Below are 19063 nucleotides of genomic sequence, written 5' to 3'. Positions count from 1 at the left end.
ACTGAGAAAAAAGCGTTTTAAAATTAGAAATAATAAGGGAAAAAAAAAATCAAGATTGGTTTTCATTCTTGGAAAAGTAATCAGCCATCTCTTGGTCTAATTCTTCAATAGTTTTCTTTTTCTTTGGTTGTTTCTTTGGTGCAGCTTGTCTATTTCTTGCAATAGCTCTAACTGGTTTTACCTGCTTGTTTCTGAACTGTCTCGCAAGTGGCGCCCTTGGTCTCGATGGTTGAGGAGCAACAACGTTTGGTTGAATTCTTGCAGCAAGAGGAACCTTAGTAGTGTCAACAACTAACTCAAGCTTCAATGTAGAACGGCCATTATCAATTGGCGCGTTGTTATACTTAGCTACCGCTTTACGAGCAACGGTAGCATTTTTGAAAATAACAGTTGCTACACCTGTAGATTTACCTTTTTCGTTGTACGAAAGGGTGACCTTATTGGTTGGACCAACAGTTTGAGTGAAAAATTCCTGGACAAAAAAATATGTTAGTAAATTGTTTTATTTCAATCCAAACAATTGATTAATATTAACTAGCTCGTCAAGACACTTGATATTGTAGAATTCTTTTTTATTTGGTTAAAGCGGAAGTGACTCGATAGTTCAGTTACAAGAAACCAAGCCATCCAGTTGTTGTGTAATCAATCCTCTTTCTCCCTTGGTAATGACTATATGCTTTGGAACAATCAACAAGAGCTCAACATTCTTATATTCCGCAATATAAAGAATAAATGAAAAGTCAAATAATTCTTCGAAAAGTGCATGAGTTAACGAGACCTTTTGAAGAATCCAACATCAAACTGTTGGAATAATGACTCTAAAGGAGACAAGAAGACCGATGGTACTGACAACTAGGGCCCACTCGAGAAAAAAGAATCAAATGCCAATAATACCCAAGAGTTCGAATGCTATTTCCACGAATCACTAAGTAACTTTGACCCAAAATATTAAGCTTAATTTGCAAGATTCGAACCTTTATTGGGCTTATAATGATCTAAGGATCGGAGGGAGGGGACTCAACCGCAAAAAAAATTTGGTGCTCAAACCAAAGTGCTAAACTCAACCAAATATAAGTAGTTCAAAAGAATCGTGACAGGACACAAAAAAAGTACTTGCACATATACTTTCACTGATACCACATTCCAAAGTCCCACAATTGCATGAAAAATCCAACAATAACGAGATGTCGAGCAAGACATAGAAAAATAATAAAGCCAATGGCGTTAAAAAATTTAACATACTTGAATGGATCTCTGGTTTAAGTCCTTTGGCAAACCAGAGACAACAACCTTGGTTGCAACTTCCAGAGAAGCAGCAGCAGCAATCTTTGGTTGCAACTTTTGTTGAATGACAGTAGCCTTCTTAGCCTTGAAAGCAGCAGGAGCAACTGGTCTTCTCGCAATGACGCCACGCTTGCCAGTAGTTTTGGCAACACTTTTACCTGCTCTGATATTACGTCTTGGAGGTGCTTGTTTTTTAGCAGGCTTATTTTGTGCAATGATAGCGTCTAAGGATTGTTCCAAAGCAGACATGTTTTGTCTCTGTATAGTTTTGTTTGTTTGTTTGTTTGTTCGTCTAGTGGGAAACCAGTAAAAATATATAAGGAGAAGTTAGGGAGAACCAACGCCGTAGCTGTCATAAATTCGCAATCCCCACCCTCAAATTTTGCCACCAGAATGGCCAAGGAAAAACCTCCCCCCCCCCCCCCCTTAAGCCTACCGATTTCTAGGCCGGGTAACAGCAAAGAAAAAAAAATAAAAACGCTGGTTTATCTGATGGAGCTCTATTCGGAATTGCGAAAATACCCGATTCAGCCGCAAAACCGTTAACCGTTAACTGGAGTATTTGTGCATAACATAGACCAACTCTAACGTGCAACAATCACTGGCTTGCCAAGCAATAACAAAAAAGTTAGAACAAGACCAGGGCTAGCGTAAAGAAGAAACAAGATGACGTTTATACACAACATATTTACATGTGTAATAAGCGATGGGTTAACCCGCATTGCACATTCCGTGTCTGATTCAGGAACATGTCTCCAAGAACATCAACTAAAGGAAGTGCAACATCTACTAACACCCAAGACAATAGCCAAATTTCCAAACACAGAATTCTATACAATTATCCCGGTTTACTTCAAGTTGAGTGGGGAGGAAGGGTATTCAATGCATAAATCGGAAGGTTCTAAGTTTGCTTATTTATTTACAATCAGTAGATACAATAACCACCTTACTAACACACTTTCCATGGTCATTTCCATCCCTCTATTTGAAGTTTTAAAGCCTTTGTTGTACTACTTATTACACACCTTTTCCGAAACAGCTTTGAAAAATGTGTCACTTCTTTCTGTTTTGCAAAGCTTGAATAGCTCTTACATTTATGAACTGATTGAATTTTATAAACATCTCAATATGCCATCGAGATACGTTTTGACTAGACTCCAATCACAAAAGACACTAAATCTTCCAGAGACCTTGGTTGGTCATTTCACAGATTCGGGCAATCTGTACAAGACGAAAATCAGATTAAATGACAACAATTTGGAATTCCCAATCCAAATACCAAAATCGTCAGTTGTGGCATCACCAGTGTCAATGTTTGGAATTGATCTAAGGAGGTCTTCACTATTAAAGGATTTTGTCACTTTACTAAACTCGATTAACCTATCTTTTGATGGATTTATTTTCAAAGAAACTAGCATGACACCTTATGAATCAATATCGCCTTTACATATCGTCCTAAATGCACTAATTTTGAAGAAAAAAATTATTATTTATGCTAATAAAAGCAGCTATAATCAAGTTAATGAGATATCAGAACTTCTGTTTCTGATCTTCACGTCCTCAGGTGCCCCAAATTCGTCTTCTGATTTGCCATATTACCCTATTCTTGACATTGAAAATCTGGATTTAATCAAATCTCAGAAATGTTACTTGATTGGCACATCAAATCCTCTACTGATGAGCAAATTAAAATGGAATGTATTTATTAATCTTGATGCAAATACCATGTTTGTTCACACAGAAGAAGATTATGATATTGATGAAGCCTTTTTCAATAAAACGAAGAATGAAAATACAAGTGATATAATCAATAGTTTAAATACAGAAATCCTAAGTTCTGAAAGGTGTACCAACAACGCTTATTCGATGAAACCTTCGAATTCGTCAAATTTGTCAATTGTGGATTGTATTTCCCATACAGATAAACCCCTACAATACTGGAATTCCGAAGTTTTCCCTCGTATTTTAACACGAAACGAACTAAACAATTGTGAAAAGCTATATTTTAGCAAAAACAAATCATTTAGTAAGCACTCCTTTGTTCCTTCTAAATTCCCATTTTTATCGACAGATTCTTCCATACCGACAATAGATCTCGCCTTCAATGTACAACTTGCAAAGCTCATCAAAGATCACCATGATGATGAAACATTGTTTACACTGATAACTAACTACCTCAGAAATTTGACGGCAAATGTTTTACCTGCATTTCACCATTTTACAACTTACCTTAAAATACGAGATTTTAAGGCACATTTATCGATTAGCCACATGGACGAGAATCATGAGGTGATTATACGTGATTTTGTTGACGCCAATAACTTGATTCAATCCTTCCCAATCAATTTTGCTTTCTCTACGGAATGCGCTTTTTTGGACGATGCCAACATTGCATCTCATTATGCGAAGATTGTAATCAGAAATGTTTCATTATTGAGGTTAGCGGTTCATTATAACTCAATACTTTTTGACGAACCAAAAAGCTATCCCGGATATCTATTTAGCTGGAATGGGGGGAAACAGAATGTGGGAGATTCGGACATCATAGCCAGATTTGATGTTCACTATCTTGTAAGTTTGATTGATAAGATGGTGAATGAAGATTCGGGAGAAAGCTGGAAGATTGACGAGAATTTTCTGCTCCAAATATTCAAGCCCATCAATTCGATACTGAAAAACTACTGTGATAATTCAAATGGACTAGCCGAAATTTTCATGGATTTCTTCATAGAAAAAAGAGGAGATGAATCTCTCACCAAATCGACAGGCATTAATTTGTATTCTTTCTTGAAAGATGACATACAACCTACATACCTACTGAGAGAAACATCTAATGCGGTATCGACGAATAGTTTGAGTACAAACGAAGAAGAGTTGGAAGTGAAACTAAGAAGATTGGCTGTTTCGTCGGGAAATGAAGAATTTGTCAAAGACGCAATCAGGGAAACTGCCGAAGAAAACGTAGCAGAAAATTTGGACATGAAACATTCAAAAGCCCGTTGTAGCAATTCTAGCATTCACGAAAATATGCCTAAGGTTAAAGATGACATATCGTTTATTCTCTCAAACTTGGCAAATTCGAGGTTTATAAAGCTATTGCTGATTGCCTCTTTGTTTTTACCCTCTGAAAAGTCGAGTATCATTAAAAATAGGCAAGGTAAGAAACCGAAAAATCTAGTTACTGCTGAATTCAAGAAATTTTTTGGGTATGTTCTGAACGATCCCTTTTTCAAAGCATATATTCTCCCCAATATTGATGATTTCGTTAAACTGTGTATCAATGACTTTATTGATCGTATTTCCTAGTTATACAGAGTTTTTTTTTACTTTTTTCTATATAATATTGCAAAGTGTGATGGAATATACTCCGCGATGAAAAAGGTTTAGTTTGTTCGCTCGATCTCGATAAGACTAGTGATAGATCAATTACCCACCATTTTATTGAATCTCCAAGGAACATCCAACTTGTCCAACACAACTTCCAGTAACCTTGGAGTTGATAGATTATTACCATATTCATCGAGAGCATCATTTAACTCTTCTGGAGTAGTAACCTTCATAGATTTGGCATCATCCATACCAAAGGTTTGAAGAAGCTGTGTCCACTTCCAATCAGGTCTAATATCGTTGTACTCTCTCTTTGGACCCTTGATAACCCTTTCAACGGTGTATCCACTATTATTTAACAGAATTATCAGAGGCTTAACAACGTTTTCACGGTTAAAATTACTTAATTCTTGTACAGTCATCTGTGCAGAACCATCACCTTCAATAAGAATTAATCTTGAATCTTTCTTTAGTTCATTCAAGGCGACAGAGACACCAAATGAACATGGTAATGCCATACCAATCGATAGATAAAAGTGCTGTCCAATCACTTTGGAATTCTCAGGCATCCTAATATCAGGTAAGCCAAACATGAGGGAACAAGTTTCGGTCACTAAAACATCATTAGGCTTGAGAAAAGATTGTAACTTTTCAAGCATCAATGTTTGGCTAATCGGGGTATTTGAAGGAATTTGTTCAATAGTTGACATAATTTTGGGAATATGGAAGCATGGCAGGTTAGGATTTGCTTTTATAGATGATAAGATAGCAGGTAAAATATCTTCGAATGATACATTTTGGTAAGTTTGAGAGCCAATCTTGACGTATTCTGGATTTAGAATGACTATTGATTCTTTGTTGATACCATTATATAAGGACCAGTGCCCGGAATTGATCTCGTTATAGTAATCACCTATATGAAGGAAACAATCGGTGTTTGAAATATAACTGTGAACCATTTTGTTAGACTCTTCGCCATTGAAGTCTCCAATGTAATGTTCTTTAGATTCATTTAACAAAGCCTTACCCATAAAAGAATTACAACAAGGAACCTTCAAGCTATCAACCAAATCTTGAGCATAAGCAGTCATACCATACCTATCTGTTAGGATATCGCACAAAACGACTGGATTGGAAGAACTTAGTAACTTGTCAACAATTGTGGAAGTGATTTTAGCAATAGTCTGACTATCTGTAGAGGGCACTCTTTCCCTTAATTTGTTTGCAGGGACACTTTGTAAATTGGAAGCGTCGATTTCAACATTTACCAAATCACATGGTATGTATAGATAACCTGGTTTCTTAAGCATCAAAATAGTTCTAAAAAGATCATCAATCTCATTAGCAGCATTTGTTAAATCATCACTTAAAGAAAGGATTTTGCAAGAAATATTCTTTGACATTTCCTCATAAGCGTAATGATTGGTTGGTTCCCTAGTTGAAACTCCATTGATCAGATGGTGGTGATGGCTACCTTTGTGTTTGAGGCTATATGGAGTGGTACCTACTATATGTAAGATTGGAACATGTTCAGCAAAGGAACCGGCAATTGCGTTTGCAGCACTTAACTCACCGACACCTTGTGTTGTTAATAAGACACCAAACTTATCATGACCTATAGTACGAGAGTATCCATCAGTGGCGTAAGCTGAGTTCAATTCGTTACAGCAACCAACCCAACTGAGTTCTGGAACAGAGTAAAGATGTTCAAGAAAGGACAAGTTATAATCGCCTGGAACACCAAAGATGTTGTGGATCCCCAAAGAGGCAATTCTTCGGAAAATATATTCCGATAGAGGGAGCTTGCAAGAGGATTCGAGGGTGCAAGTTTCTAAACTAACAGGAACCATATTTTCTTTATGAAGATACCTTGTCTCTGTTATCTAGATTCTTTATCAAAGAAAGGACTTGGTCTAAGAGATGTTGAGCAGTTGAAAATCAGAAAATGGGAGCACCAAGAGGGACTCTTTTGTACATAAATAAAACAGAATGTCTACAGTTAAAGAGGTAGCATACACCGCAAAAGTTCCCAGCGAAGTCCGCGCATGGGGAGGACGGGTACCGGCGGCTATAACCGGTCACCGTTGTAGATGCTAACCGGAGAAGTCGCTAGGGGAATTTTCATCGAATCTACTCGGGTAAGGGGTTGACCCAGCTTTTGTTTAACTGGGCGGAGCCAACAACTGATCAAACAACAACTTTGTCATTGCCGCTTCGTTCATAAGTAGGGGGAGGTGCAGAAATTGCATCTGGGACGGCGCCTGTAGCTGGGTAGTATGCCATCTGCGACACGCTGGACAGGCAATCTAACTCACAGGCCGACATGATTTGATACCTCTTCTGTTGCGATTGACCATCGGTGATTTTCCAGATAAATGTAAGGGTGGACTTATTGGAGAACCAATTCTGGATGCTGCCAGAGCACTGAATGGTCCTGTCACCCAAAAGGCGTGATAGAGGTTGGTTTAGGTCTATATCGGCACATTGGATCAGTTCATCTACTGGTACATCATAGTAATAGGTCCCTTCCTCCTTGCTGTAACTGAAATCCTTAATATCTGTAACTAGGTCCGAAAATTTCACCCTCAATAGCGGTGTCTCGTTAATTACACCCATGATATGCTGATAGCATTGTAGCCTAATATGGTTGATTTTTCCAACAGTCAAAGACTCAATTTCGAACCGTCCTAAACATGTGCTCTGCCCATTGAAAACAAAATCTGTGGTTTGGTTGGACTCTAGTTTCACTGATCTTAAATCGCTGATTAATTTAAGCTGCATGTAACTACTAAATGGTTCGTTCATATCTAAGATTGATCCTACTGAAAAATTTATTGCGAGAGGTATATCCTTGGTAATGTTCTTGAACGTCTCGCTTTTGTAGTTGTCGTCCCACAGTCTTCGAATAAACCTGGTTTTTGAATGCGACTTTGTAATAGAGGATGGAATCAATGCATTGGCAGCTTCGTCATAGTAAAATTTTTTGACCTTATGATGAAATAATTCAGATTCGGTATATTTTAGAATGCTGATCCTCTTTGGAACACAAGGATCCTTGCCTCCTTGGTAAGTAATTATACTTCTAAATCTATCTTGCACTTTGGGCTTGCCTGTAATCTTCCCTAGCTTATAAATATCAACATAAATAGCATAAGCAATGGTTATATCACCATCAATATCACCATACTGTCTACAGGAGCTTGGTAGCCACAAGGTATTGGGAAAGTCAAAGCAGAATTTGGATTTCACTTTGTCACCCTTGTTGAAGTCGTTAGTGGCGATCTGACCATCTGTAACTTGGATGTCTCCACATTGTAGTGGTATATCTTGGTAAACCCTAAAAAAATCAAAAGTTTGAACTATTAATTTCCTGTCGACTGCGGTTGCTTGCAAAGCACCACAAGCTATATCATTGGCATAGTACGAAATTCTCACAGTTCCAACTATGCCGCATTTGATATCGCAGACTTTCTTGACGGTCTCTAAGAACTCAATATTAACGTATCCCTGTACAATAGGGTTGGCCGGCGAGTATTTCAGCGCAGGTGGTGGGTCTATCAGTTTGACATCAATTTTGGTGGAATTAGTGAACCAGTTACCCATTTTTAATAGGATGCAAAATGGTGTATACTTTTCAGTTGGTCACTATCACAGACAACATCAATCAGAAGCAGCAGTTCTCAGTGCTGATTGTACAAACGAACTTTTTTTCATGCGATTTAACAATCTATCCTCGAATTACGCCACACGCGCGTCTAGATAACAGCACCCCATCCTTGCTTTAAAACAAATTGCGATACAGAGCCTTCAATAATTTAGTAATAGTTATGAGATACAAACTCCTACCATCAAAAGATGAGAAAGAAACACTTGTTTCTTAGCCTAGTTGATTAAAATTGATCACAAAACATTACGTTTAAAAACAGCGTTAGAAGGTTCTGTATATGGAAAGGGGGAAGGGGCATGCAACAGGGTATTCCAAGAACTCATTGTAGTTTGATTTTCTGTTTTTAGGAGTACCTTATTACCTGCTGTCTTGTTAGGATACGCATATTTTTTGTTTGTATATTGTCACCTTTGTGCTCCACTTCCTGATTTTATCGGGAGTTTCGGTATCAAAGCAATTGTGCGCAAAAAAGTCTATCTACCTCAAAACTTAATTTTAATGAGGATCCCTTTAACCTTACAATTATAGATATTTTACTATTTACATTTATGGCCTGAAAAAAACTTCTTTTGTCACGGGTAAACTCAATTTCAACTACAAACAATTACTATTAAAACTCATTTTTAACTATCTACAAAAGAAAAGAGGGTAAGTACACCTTCATATCTTTAATTTAACTAAGATAAAACTCAATGCCTAATTGATGTCTCTAACAAAATTTAGCCTGATGGTTTTTGAAGAGTAGAGCAGCAAAACAATAAACACGTTATATCTTTGAGTCTTCCATATCTTTCCCCTAATTGAACGAGGATCTATCTCATCATTTTAGCCTAGGTTACTCAAAATCCACACCCACTTGACACATATTTTAACCTGCTTTTCCAAAAAAAAAAGAATAAAATATGAATGTTTGCCAAACACATTCCTTTTCTTCTGAGCCTAAACGTTGTAAAATTGTTAGTAAGAAAGAACAAACAAGTAACTATCATGTATTAATCATTAAAGAGAACTTCTTTTTTCTTAAAAGCTAACCATTCTTAACTTGAAATTTTTAGCTACCGTTCACATTTTTCAACTAAAATGTGTTTTTGTACATGTTTCTACGTGAGCTTTTTTCTAAACGCAAGTATCATATATCTAAGGTAACCCAATTTTTTCAAAATTATTTACTAGTTTGCCAAAAAATTAATGTTCTAATAGATAAACTTTTAAATGAATTCCCATAGACGACCAGCTGCAATTTGACTTAACGTAACAAAAGATGACTGTAATCTTCTGTATTTTGTAGGGCATTTATGCTCAAAAAAAAACCAGATGTATTTTTTTGGATTATCAAGATAGGTAATTTGAAACATTTTAGTTGCCCCCCAAATAATTTTAGACTTATATTGACCTAGCTCTGAGTATCCTTATACAGCTCTGAATATAGGACGGTTTTTGGAAAAATTATCAAGAGGCAATACGGAAAGAAAAACTAAATGAAAATATTGAACCTGCTAGTTTCAAAAATATCAGATGTATTGTAAAATAAAGATACAGAAACCAGCTTTTTTTTTTGAAGGTAATAAATATAAAAATAAATCTCGAAAACCGAGAATTGAAGACATGTAAAAGCTAACATTCAACTTAATTAGGAGCAATTAGGCGTTTTTTTTTTGGTATTATAAAGATTTGGTTTCGTTTTGCTTGCTTTTCGAAAATCAAACTAAAAACATGATTGATATTAGTAAAGGTATTGTGATAGTTGGTTGAAGCATTCATCAAAGATCCTATTATCAGATTTATAAAGTCACTATTTCCTAATTCATATATTTAAGTTCACACTTCTGAAAGATCAAAAGTAAACTCATTTGTTTGTATCTGGATAAGTATATAGCAGGTAATACTCTAAATAATACGTTGTCACTTCTGTAAATGTATATAATTGCTTTTGAGTAGATTTCAACTTATAACTTCTAATATGAACACCCCAAGTAAGATTTACACGTATCAATAAAAGGATATCGATGCTTGGGGCAGTTGGTTTTATTAAAAACCCATAAAAATAAATAATAAGTAACTTCATCTAAAGAATAGAAAAAACTCTAGCCTTCAAATTTTTTTATCTAGATTAAATTATCAAAGAATTTTTTTAAAAGCACATTGCTCCAAACTTTAAAGATGAATTATTCTTATAGTTTTACACTCTTTGAAAGTGTTGCTGGTGGTGCGTACTTTAGAATCTGATTATTGCTTATTTTTATCTTATATATTTTTATACGTTAATTCTCTGAGAACATATATGGAATGTCCTCTGTTTAAATAGTAATTCTTTAATTTAAAAAATAGCATTTTGAGGGATTTAATTATCTTCTAGAACTTCTGTTTAACCTTCTACAATCTTCTTCAACCTTCTATATGATTACCCGATGTGGAAATAGAGAGATAGTCCTTTGTCTGATCTCTTACATTACCCCGCCGCTTTAGAAACTTCGTCCCGAAGTTTATTGTCCTTATCAATTGCTTTTGCATTATCCCATAAAGTTCTCTGTAAATCTTCTGGGATCTCTAAAAATAATGAAAATGGGATGCTTGAACTATGACAAGGGTCACAATCTTTCCAGTAGACATCCAATGTATCGTTTGTTTCGTCGATACCAGCTATACCGATAATCTCGGTCAGTCTACTTCTTGCTTCAGCTATTGTTCTTGGGGGTACCTTGGGAAACTGTTTATCCGTTTGTAAGAATCTTCTAAGCCATCTGACATTGATTACTCTATCCTTTTTATTCGTTTTCGGTAAATCAACTTCGTAAGCGTTGTCTGATATCTTTTTGACAACCTTGTAGGGTCCGTAGTATACCGGTTGTATTTTGTAATACAATCTATCACTACCATATGCATCTTTGTGTAATAGTATCCAATCTCCAACTTCAAATGTTTCGTACACTCTCGACTTATTATGCTGTGTTTCCTGACTTCTTTGCGCTTCAATCATGTTTTCTTTCACATTTTCCATGATGACTTTCATTTCTAATGCGAATTCTTCAGCTTTATTGCTGTACCTTCTACTTGAAACACGACTGCTAGAAATAAACATTGGCGAGTCTGGTAAGTAACCATAGCAAACTTCAAATGGTGATGAACCTATCGAGACTTGATGGGAACTATTGTAGGCAAATTCGGCCATTGACAACCATTTGTCCCAACTGTAGAGATCGTTACTCGCATAATTTCTTAGTAACTGGTTTAAGATTCTGTTCGTTCTTTCTGTTTGACCATCGGTTTGAGGATGATTAGTGGTCGAGAAAAGTAAGGATGTACCAAATATCTTGTACACCGTAAACCAAAATTTATTCATGAACCTTATATCTTTATCCGAAACCATTCTTTTTGGAATCCCATGTAATTTAAAACAATTATCTACCATCAATTTTGCACATTGCTCTGCGGTTGCAGTTTTCCTAGTGGGGATGAAATGTGCCATCTTCGTGAATCTATCCACCACTACCAAAATCATATCGTGTCCATTTTTGCATCTGGGAACACCTGTGACAAAATCCAAACTGATGTCTGTCCATCTTCCTTCAGGAATTGGAAGAGGGGAAAATAATCCTCTTTGACCAGTTGTCTCGGGTTTGGTTTTCTGGCAAACCGTACATCTTTGACAATATCTCTTCACGCTTTTTAGCATATTTGGCCAGTAGAACATAGGGTGAAGTCTCATGTATGTTTTGAAATACCCGAAATGACCAGCAGAGTTACCGTCATGAGCGTTACCAATAATTTCCTGAACCAACTTAGACTTAGGGGAGACTACTATTCTTCGATCATTTCCTCCTTTAACCACTGAGAAATATAGTAAATTATCCTCAATTGAATAATGTTTGATGTGGTTATGGATTGACTTCGGGATCGGCAAATTCTCTTTCAATATGTCGTATATCTCCTTAATTTCATTGTCTTCATCGTACGACTTAATGATCCGTTCTAGCAGTTCCTGATTTGGTGTTAACACCGATTCTATTGTGTTGATACCAACTTCTTTCTCCTCGTAGGGGTACCTAGACAAAGCGTCTGCTACTGAATTAGTAGGACCTTTCACGTACTGAATGGTGAAATCGTAATCAGCTAAATAATCCAACCATCTGGCCACTCTATGGCTATCTATTGCATTCTGTCGCTTTAAATAGACCAACGATCTGTGATCTGTTTTCAATACAAAGTGCCGATTTAATAAATAGTAACGCCAGTTCTTTAATGCTTCGACAACAGCGAGAAATTCACGGTCATATATTGAATAATTTAATTCTGAACCTATTAATTTCCTGGAGCCATAGGCTATTACACCACGTAATTTTCCATCTGAATCAAGCTGTTCTAACACGTAACCTAACGCAGTACCACAAGCATCTGTGTGCACCACAAATGTATAACCATCTTCCCAAATAGGATGTACTAAAATTGGGGCATTAATCAACTTTCCTTTCAGCTCTTCGAATGCTTTATCTTGAGGTTCTTTCCAAACACATTTCTTATTTGCGAATTCCATTATAGGAGATGCAATCTTAGAATAATCTTTGATAAATCTTCGATAATAACCAGCTAATCCTAGGAATGATTGAGCGTCTTTGGCGTTTTTCGGAATTGGCCAACTCTTGATTTTGTCTATCTTAGCAGGGTCAGTCTGGATACCTCTGCTTGAAATGAGATGTCCTAAGAAACCTAAGGTTTTGAAGTAAAATGAGCATTTCTTTTTCTTCGCAATCAGCTTATTTCTCCTGAGCAATTCCAATATTTTTTCAATGTGACTGTAGTGTTCTTCGACAGTCTTTGAGTAAATTATAATATCATCCAGGTACACCTGAACAAATTGGTTCAAATAAGGTGCTAGAATCCTATTCATCATTCTTTGGAAAGTACTAGGGGCGTTGGTTAAACCGAAAGGCATCACAACCCACTCGTAGTGACCGTAATCTGTGGAAAAGGCTGTTTTTTCCATATCATTTTCTGCGATTCTGACCTGAAAGTACCCTGACATCAAATCCAACTTGGAAAATACTGAAGCTCCTCCAAAACATGTGATTAATTCATCGATTCGTGGTATTGGGAACTTGTCTTTTACCGTATTGTTGTTTAATAACCTATAATCGACACACATTCTCATACTACCATCTTTCTTCTTGACAAATAATACAGGACTATTGAAAGGACTGGAGCTAGGCTTGATAAAACCTTGTTTTAGCAGTTCATCAACTTGTTTATTCAGCTCTTGTTTCTCTGAATAACTTAATTTGTACTGGCGTCTGTATGTACTCTTGGTAGGTTCAATGAGTATAATTCTGTGAGTCAAATCCCTTTGGGGAGGTAAACTGGTGGGTTGGTCATTGGTCACCACATCTCTAAATTCTTCATGAATTTTCTTCCTAATTCCATCAACACCATCGTAAGGTTCTTCTAAAACATTATTGTTTTCTTTTTCTTCAACTGACTGCACAAACAGTAATAATGGATAATTATCAACATTCTTTAAATTTCTTCTAACTGCACGCATGGAGTTAATACCTATAAGTTCATTTTCTTGTGTTTCTTCTAAGTCGTTTTCGTCGCTTGACTCTATTTGTTCTTCGATATCTGGGATTTCAGGAGTTTCCGTTTCCTTTTCGATATTTTCCCAGTCAACTTTATTTCCATGATCTTTAACAAATGGGAAACCTAATATCATTTTATGGTTGATATTCTCTAAGACTAAGAATCTAATATTCTCATTTTGCCATTCGTCTCTTAGCTTAAATTGTAATTCTAAGGTTAATTCTCCTTTAACGCTGATCGTTTTCTTATTAGCGGCGACAACATCTTCAAATTCTGTAGGCTCTAAATAATTTTCTAATTGATGTGATTTAACGAATTCGTAATCCAAAAAGTTTCTTGACGCACCGCTGTCAACTAAAGCAACACATTCCTTAAATAATTCATTTTTAACTTTCAAAAGCGGAAGTTCTTTCCTATCCATGTAAACGTTCGAAACACTTAAATTTTCTATATCCTTGTTATCTAGTATATACTTGTCAAACTTAGTAGAGTGTTGAATCTCGTTCTTTAATTGCAGATTTGCATTTTCTATTGTAGGTGGGTTTATAGCAATATCGGAACCAACCACCTTTTGGTTCCTAACTAATTTAAATTTTCTCTGTCTTGTTTTCTACCAGCGTAACCACCATTATAGTTTCTGTTGTAATTCTTGTTTCTTTTATAACTGTCAAAATTCCGACCACGATAATTTTTATTTTTAATGGAGTCTATTTCCATTGGTTCACCTCTCCATCTATCTTGATGCGAGAATCTAAAGTCTCTAGCTCTGGGTGCTGAGTCCTTCTCAAAGTCTCTTGCTAAAAATTTGGCTTCAGCAAGCGAGTTTGGTCTATGTTGGAATACGCGTCCTCTAATTTCTGCACGTAATCCTTGCACAAACCTATCTCTGGTGGCCCATTCGTTCTCATACTCACCTGGGAGTAAGGTCCGGTACCCTTCAAATTCCTGGATAAATTGTTCCACGGAATTTTTACCTTGGTGACAGCCATTGTATTTTGCTGCCACTTGTCTCAACTCAAATTCGTCTGTTGGACAGAATTCGAGTGTAAACTCTTCGACAAATTGATGCCATAAAGGTAATTCGGAGTTTCCATACCTGTTAGTGAACCAGGCGAGAGCGGATCCATCGAGGTTGAGCATTGCGGTTGCTACCTTAAATAATTCTGAGACATCCTTTCCCATACTTTCTTGTAGTTTAAAGGCCATGTCAAGTTTGAACAGAAATTGTTGGGCTAAACGAACAGAGTTCTTTTCGTTACCCTTGAATACCATGTTTAAGTTAACTTGCGACGGGTTAGAACCTGCATGCATCGCGTTAACTTCTGAATTCATGTTGTTTAATTTCTTTGTTGAACTTTTCTAACTAGCCGGTGCTACCAATTGAAAGTGTTGCTGGTGGTGCGTACTTTAGAATCTGATTATTGCTTATTTTTATCTTATATATTTTTATACGTTAATTCTCTGAGAACATATATGGAATGTCCTCTGTTTAAATAGTAATTCTTTAATTTAAAAAATAGCATTTTGAGGGATTTAATTATCTTCTAGAACTTCTGTTTAACCTTCTACAATCTTCTTCAACCTTCTATATGATTACCCGATGTGGAAATAGAGAGATAGTCCTTTGTCTGATCTCTTACACTCTTGTAATTCCCTCTTTAGCTCAGTTGGAAGAGCGCGAGACTGTAATGGTATACAAGACATCTTGAGGTCTCTGGTTCGATCCCGGAAGGAGGGAGTTTATTTTTTTTACTTTTAATGAAAATTCAACTTTTTAACATTGAATCTCAAAAAATTTTTCAAAATTGAAAATAAAGATTTTTATTTTTTGATAATCATTTGTTAAGTCTTCTTAAAAGATGAATTTTGGAACAAAAGAGGCGGAAATTAACAACACTATCATGGAGACAGGAAAGTTAAGTCTTGCTTCTTTGAAGGATAAGGTCAGTAATGCTTTGTCTAATAAAATAACTGAGAAAAAGTCAAGGAAAAACAAAAATGATAATTCCAAGAAGAAGAAGGGAAAAGCAGATGTACATTCCACTGATTTCGATGCTTTGCGTCGTGAAGCTTTAGAATTAGGTGCGACTGATGAAGATTTAAAGTTAATCAGTGGGATTGAAGATGCTGACAATTTAAGTGAACAGGAATTTGATGGCGATGGAGACGTTGACAAGAATTTGAGTATTGAATTAAATGCATTTATGAAATCCATCGGGTTGGGTAGTAATAAGGCCAAAGATATTGAAATTGCAGATGAAGAGGAAGACAATGTTCCAGATTTAGTTGAGGAAAAGTCAGAACATGAATCAGAGACAGAGTCAGGGTCTGAACCAGAATCATCATTTGAGGAAGAAAAGGAGGAAGAAGAACCTCACATTCCAGAACACGAAGAGGAGCACAAAGCAGAGTCAAACTCAGACTCAGAGGCAGCATCGGAACCGGAAACCCAACCATCACTTGAAGGAGGTGGAGATAGAGAAACAAAAAAAGCGAACCCAGATAAGATAACCAACCTCCAATCTGTTATTTCGGATAGACTAACGGTAGAGCCTAGATCAGATTGGTATAATATTCCATTAAATATAGACACCAAAACAGCTGACAGATATATAAAACAACAAAATATTGACGAGCTCTATGAAAAAGCAAAGGGATTAATTGAAGAGGAAAATAGGATTTACGATGAGGAATTTAATAAGTCCTCTTCCCAGAAACGGTTCTTGTCTCAAATCTTAACAAGCGGTACATTATCTGATAAAATTTCTGCATTGACATTATTGGTGCAAGAGGCACCATTACACAACCTGAGAGCATTAGATAATTTGTTCAGTATGTGTCAAAAGAAATCAAGGACAGCCGCTATGCAATGTATCGACGCTGTGGTTGATTTATTAGTCAATACTATATTACCACCTGATAGAAAGTTGAAACCATTCAAAAAGCAACCTCTAAGCTTGAACTTGACTAATGAACAATTAATCTTGATGTATTTTGAGGATCATCTAAAAACGTTGTATTTCAATTTTATTTCCCTATTAGAAAAACTTTCTCATGATTCAATCTTATATGTTAGAATGAAAGTTGTTAGTCATATTTTCTCGTTATTAAAGGCAAAACCAGAACAAGAAGCAAATCTCTTAAGATTAGGTGTAAATAAATTGGGTGATGTTGATGCCAAAGTATCCTCCAAGACATCATATCAGATTCTTTTAACAGAACAGGATCACCCGGCTATGAAGCAAATTATTTGTGAAGCGGTTATTGACGTTGTCTTCAGATCTAATAATGATCATCATGCTGTTTATTACTCTATTAATACATTGAATCAAACTATTCTTACCAAGCGTGACGAAGGACTGGCTAATAAATTACTCGATGCGTATTTTGCATTGTTTGAGAAATTATTGGTCAAAACTGATTCAGCAAATGTTGGACAATTGAAGGAAAGTGAATACCAAAAAGAAGGAAAAAGAAAAGGGAAGTTCAAGAGAGGCAAGAAAGGAGGAAAATCCGTTAAAGCTAAGGTCAAGGATGAAACAGAAATCCTCGAGGAAAAGAACTCTAAAATGTTTGCTGCAATATTGACAGGTTTGAACCGTGCATTTCCATTTTCAAACTTTCCAGTCGGTATATTCGAGAACCATTTGAACATCCTTTACAAAATTACGCATGGCTTAAACTTTAACACATCAGTTCAAGCTCTGATTTTAATTCATACAATTACCTCTAAATTTGCTGACGAAACTCACAAGGATAGGTTTTTCAGAACTCTATATGAATCTTTGTGGGACGAAAGACTTTTAACATCATCTAAGCAAGGTATTTATTTGAACTTACTATACAAAGCATTGAAGAACGATGATAAAGTCGAGAGGGTTTTGGCATTTGTTAAAAGAATTTGTCAGGTTTGTTTAAGTTGGTTGAATATTGGTACTGTTGCAGGTATGATTTTTCTTTTGATCCAATTGGAGAGAGAGGTTCCACAAATTAGAAATTTATTCTTAAATACTCCAATGGATGATGAAATTAATAAATTAATCGAGCAAGAGGAGAATCTTGATGAAGTTGAACAAAAGGACATTGAAAAACGGCTTTATGATTCCAAGAAAAGAGATCCTAAATTCGCAAATGCTGACAACTCTTCACTATGGGAAATTGAATATTTTACTCATCATTACCATCCAACTGTACAAGCATATGCTAACAATTTCTTGAAGTATGACGAACTAACTAAAATAGAAAGGAAAGCTATTAATAAGCCTGACTTGGGATTATATTCTTTGGCACATTTTCTTGATAGGTTCATTTATAAAAAGCCAAAAAGCAAGGCCAACTTGAAGGGTAGTTCTATTATGCAACCTTTAGGAGGCTCGCATACAGGTAATTTATTAGTTCGTGCCACTGGTGTTGAAAGTAGTGAGGTTCCTGCAAACACAGAGGATTGGTTATCAAAGAAGGCAAGCCAAATCAAACCTGAAGATGAATTTTTCTACCAGTATTTCAGTACTAAGCAGGAAAAGATTTCACGCTCTAGGTTTGATAAAGAAATGGAAGATAAGGCAAAGGACGATTTTGAAGAAGATTCCGAGCTCGAAGAAGACGCGGTGTGGGATGCATTAGTAGCTAGCAACCCAAATATTGAAGGTGATGACGAGGAGGATGATTTCGATGATGAGTTGTCAGATTTAGATATGTCGGACTTTTCAGACGACGAAGACGATGGCGAAGAGAACGCCGTCTCTCCTGATATTGAAAATGAGGAAGAAGAAATAGGGGAGATTGATTCTCAAAATGAGGAAGAAGATGGATTAGTCACAATAAAAACAATTGGAGATTTCGATGCCGGTTCCGATTCTGAAGAAATTGGGGAGGAAGAAGAGAACAATAACGATACATCTGATGGTGAAGATGTCAACATTTTGATGGAGGAAGAAGAAGATGATATGATTGACAGTGACGAAGAGATAACCGAATCTGACAAGAAATCAAGGAAGAGAAAGGCAGAGTTAGGTTCGGAGAAAAAGAACAAAAAAATCAAACTCAAGTCACTACCCACCTTTGCTTCAGCCGAAGATTATGCAGAATACCTTCAATCATCCGACGAAGAATGAAGTTGTTGAGACTTCAAATCCAGCTCGTGCTTGTGTACAAATTTTTATTATGATCTACAAAATAAATAGACAATTCCCTGACTAAAGTATAATTATCTTG

At 36.2% G+C, this 19063-nt stretch overlaps 6 protein-coding genes and 1 non-coding gene across 7 annotated transcripts; 3 read left to right on the top strand and 4 right to left on the bottom strand.

The window, feature by feature from the left end:
• Positions 1-49: 49 nt before the first annotated feature.
• On the bottom strand, positions 50-1533 carry C5L36_0C11550 (uncharacterized protein; the record flags this gene model as incomplete). The annotated part of the gene is made up of 2 exons (XM_029466866.1): positions 50-472; positions 1243-1533. 2 exons carry the CDS (start codon positions 1531-1533, stop codon positions 50-52), a joined length of 714 nt encoding a protein of 237 aa, XP_029322726.1.
• A 417-nt stretch (positions 1534-1950) lies between these two features.
• On the top strand, positions 1951-4590 carry C5L36_0C11540 (uncharacterized protein; the record flags this gene model as incomplete). The annotated part of the gene is made up of 1 exon (XM_029466865.1): positions 1951-4590. One exon carries the CDS (start codon positions 1951-1953, stop codon positions 4588-4590), a length of 2640 nt encoding a protein of 879 aa, XP_029322725.1.
• A 116-nt stretch (positions 4591-4706) lies between these two features.
• Positions 4707-6461, bottom strand: C5L36_0C11530 (uncharacterized protein; the record flags this gene model as incomplete). Its single annotated transcript, XM_029466864.1, has 1 exon — positions 4707-6461. One exon carries the CDS (start codon positions 6459-6461, stop codon positions 4707-4709), a length of 1755 nt encoding a protein of 584 aa, XP_029322724.1.
• A 337-nt stretch (positions 6462-6798) lies between these two features.
• Positions 6799-8214, bottom strand: C5L36_0C11520 (uncharacterized protein; the record flags this gene model as incomplete). Its single annotated transcript, XM_029466863.1, has 1 exon — positions 6799-8214. One exon carries the CDS (start codon positions 8212-8214, stop codon positions 6799-6801), a length of 1416 nt encoding a protein of 471 aa, XP_029322723.1.
• A 2513-nt stretch (positions 8215-10727) lies between these two features.
• C5L36_0C11510 (uncharacterized protein) lies at positions 10728-15181 on the bottom strand (the record flags this gene model as incomplete). Its single annotated transcript, XM_029466862.1, is given in 2 exon segments — positions 10728-14455; positions 14455-15181. Coding segments are annotated over 2 exon segments (4455 nt in total).
• Positions 15182-15501: 320 nt separating this feature from the next.
• C5L36_0Ctrna3Y lies at positions 15502-15587 on the top strand. Its single transcript is given in 2 exon segments — positions 15502-15540; positions 15551-15587. It is a non-coding gene; the product is annotated as a tRNA-Tyr (tRNA).
• Positions 15588-15708: 121 nt separating this feature from the next.
• On the top strand, positions 15709-18963 carry C5L36_0C11490 (uncharacterized protein; the record flags this gene model as incomplete). Its single annotated transcript, XM_029466861.1, has 1 exon — positions 15709-18963. One exon carries the CDS (start codon positions 15709-15711, stop codon positions 18961-18963), a length of 3255 nt encoding a protein of 1084 aa, XP_029322721.1.
• Positions 18964-19063: the final 100 nt, after the last annotated feature.

The sequence above is a fragment of the Pichia kudriavzevii genome, chromosome 3 (genome assembly GCF_003054445.1).
Source record: "Pichia kudriavzevii chromosome 3, complete sequence".
Taxonomy (NCBI): domain Eukaryota; kingdom Fungi; phylum Ascomycota; class Pichiomycetes; order Pichiales; family Pichiaceae; genus Pichia; species Pichia kudriavzevii.
The sequence above is the reverse complement of the archived record's forward strand: the minus strand, read 5'-3'. Positions and strand labels throughout refer to the sequence as shown.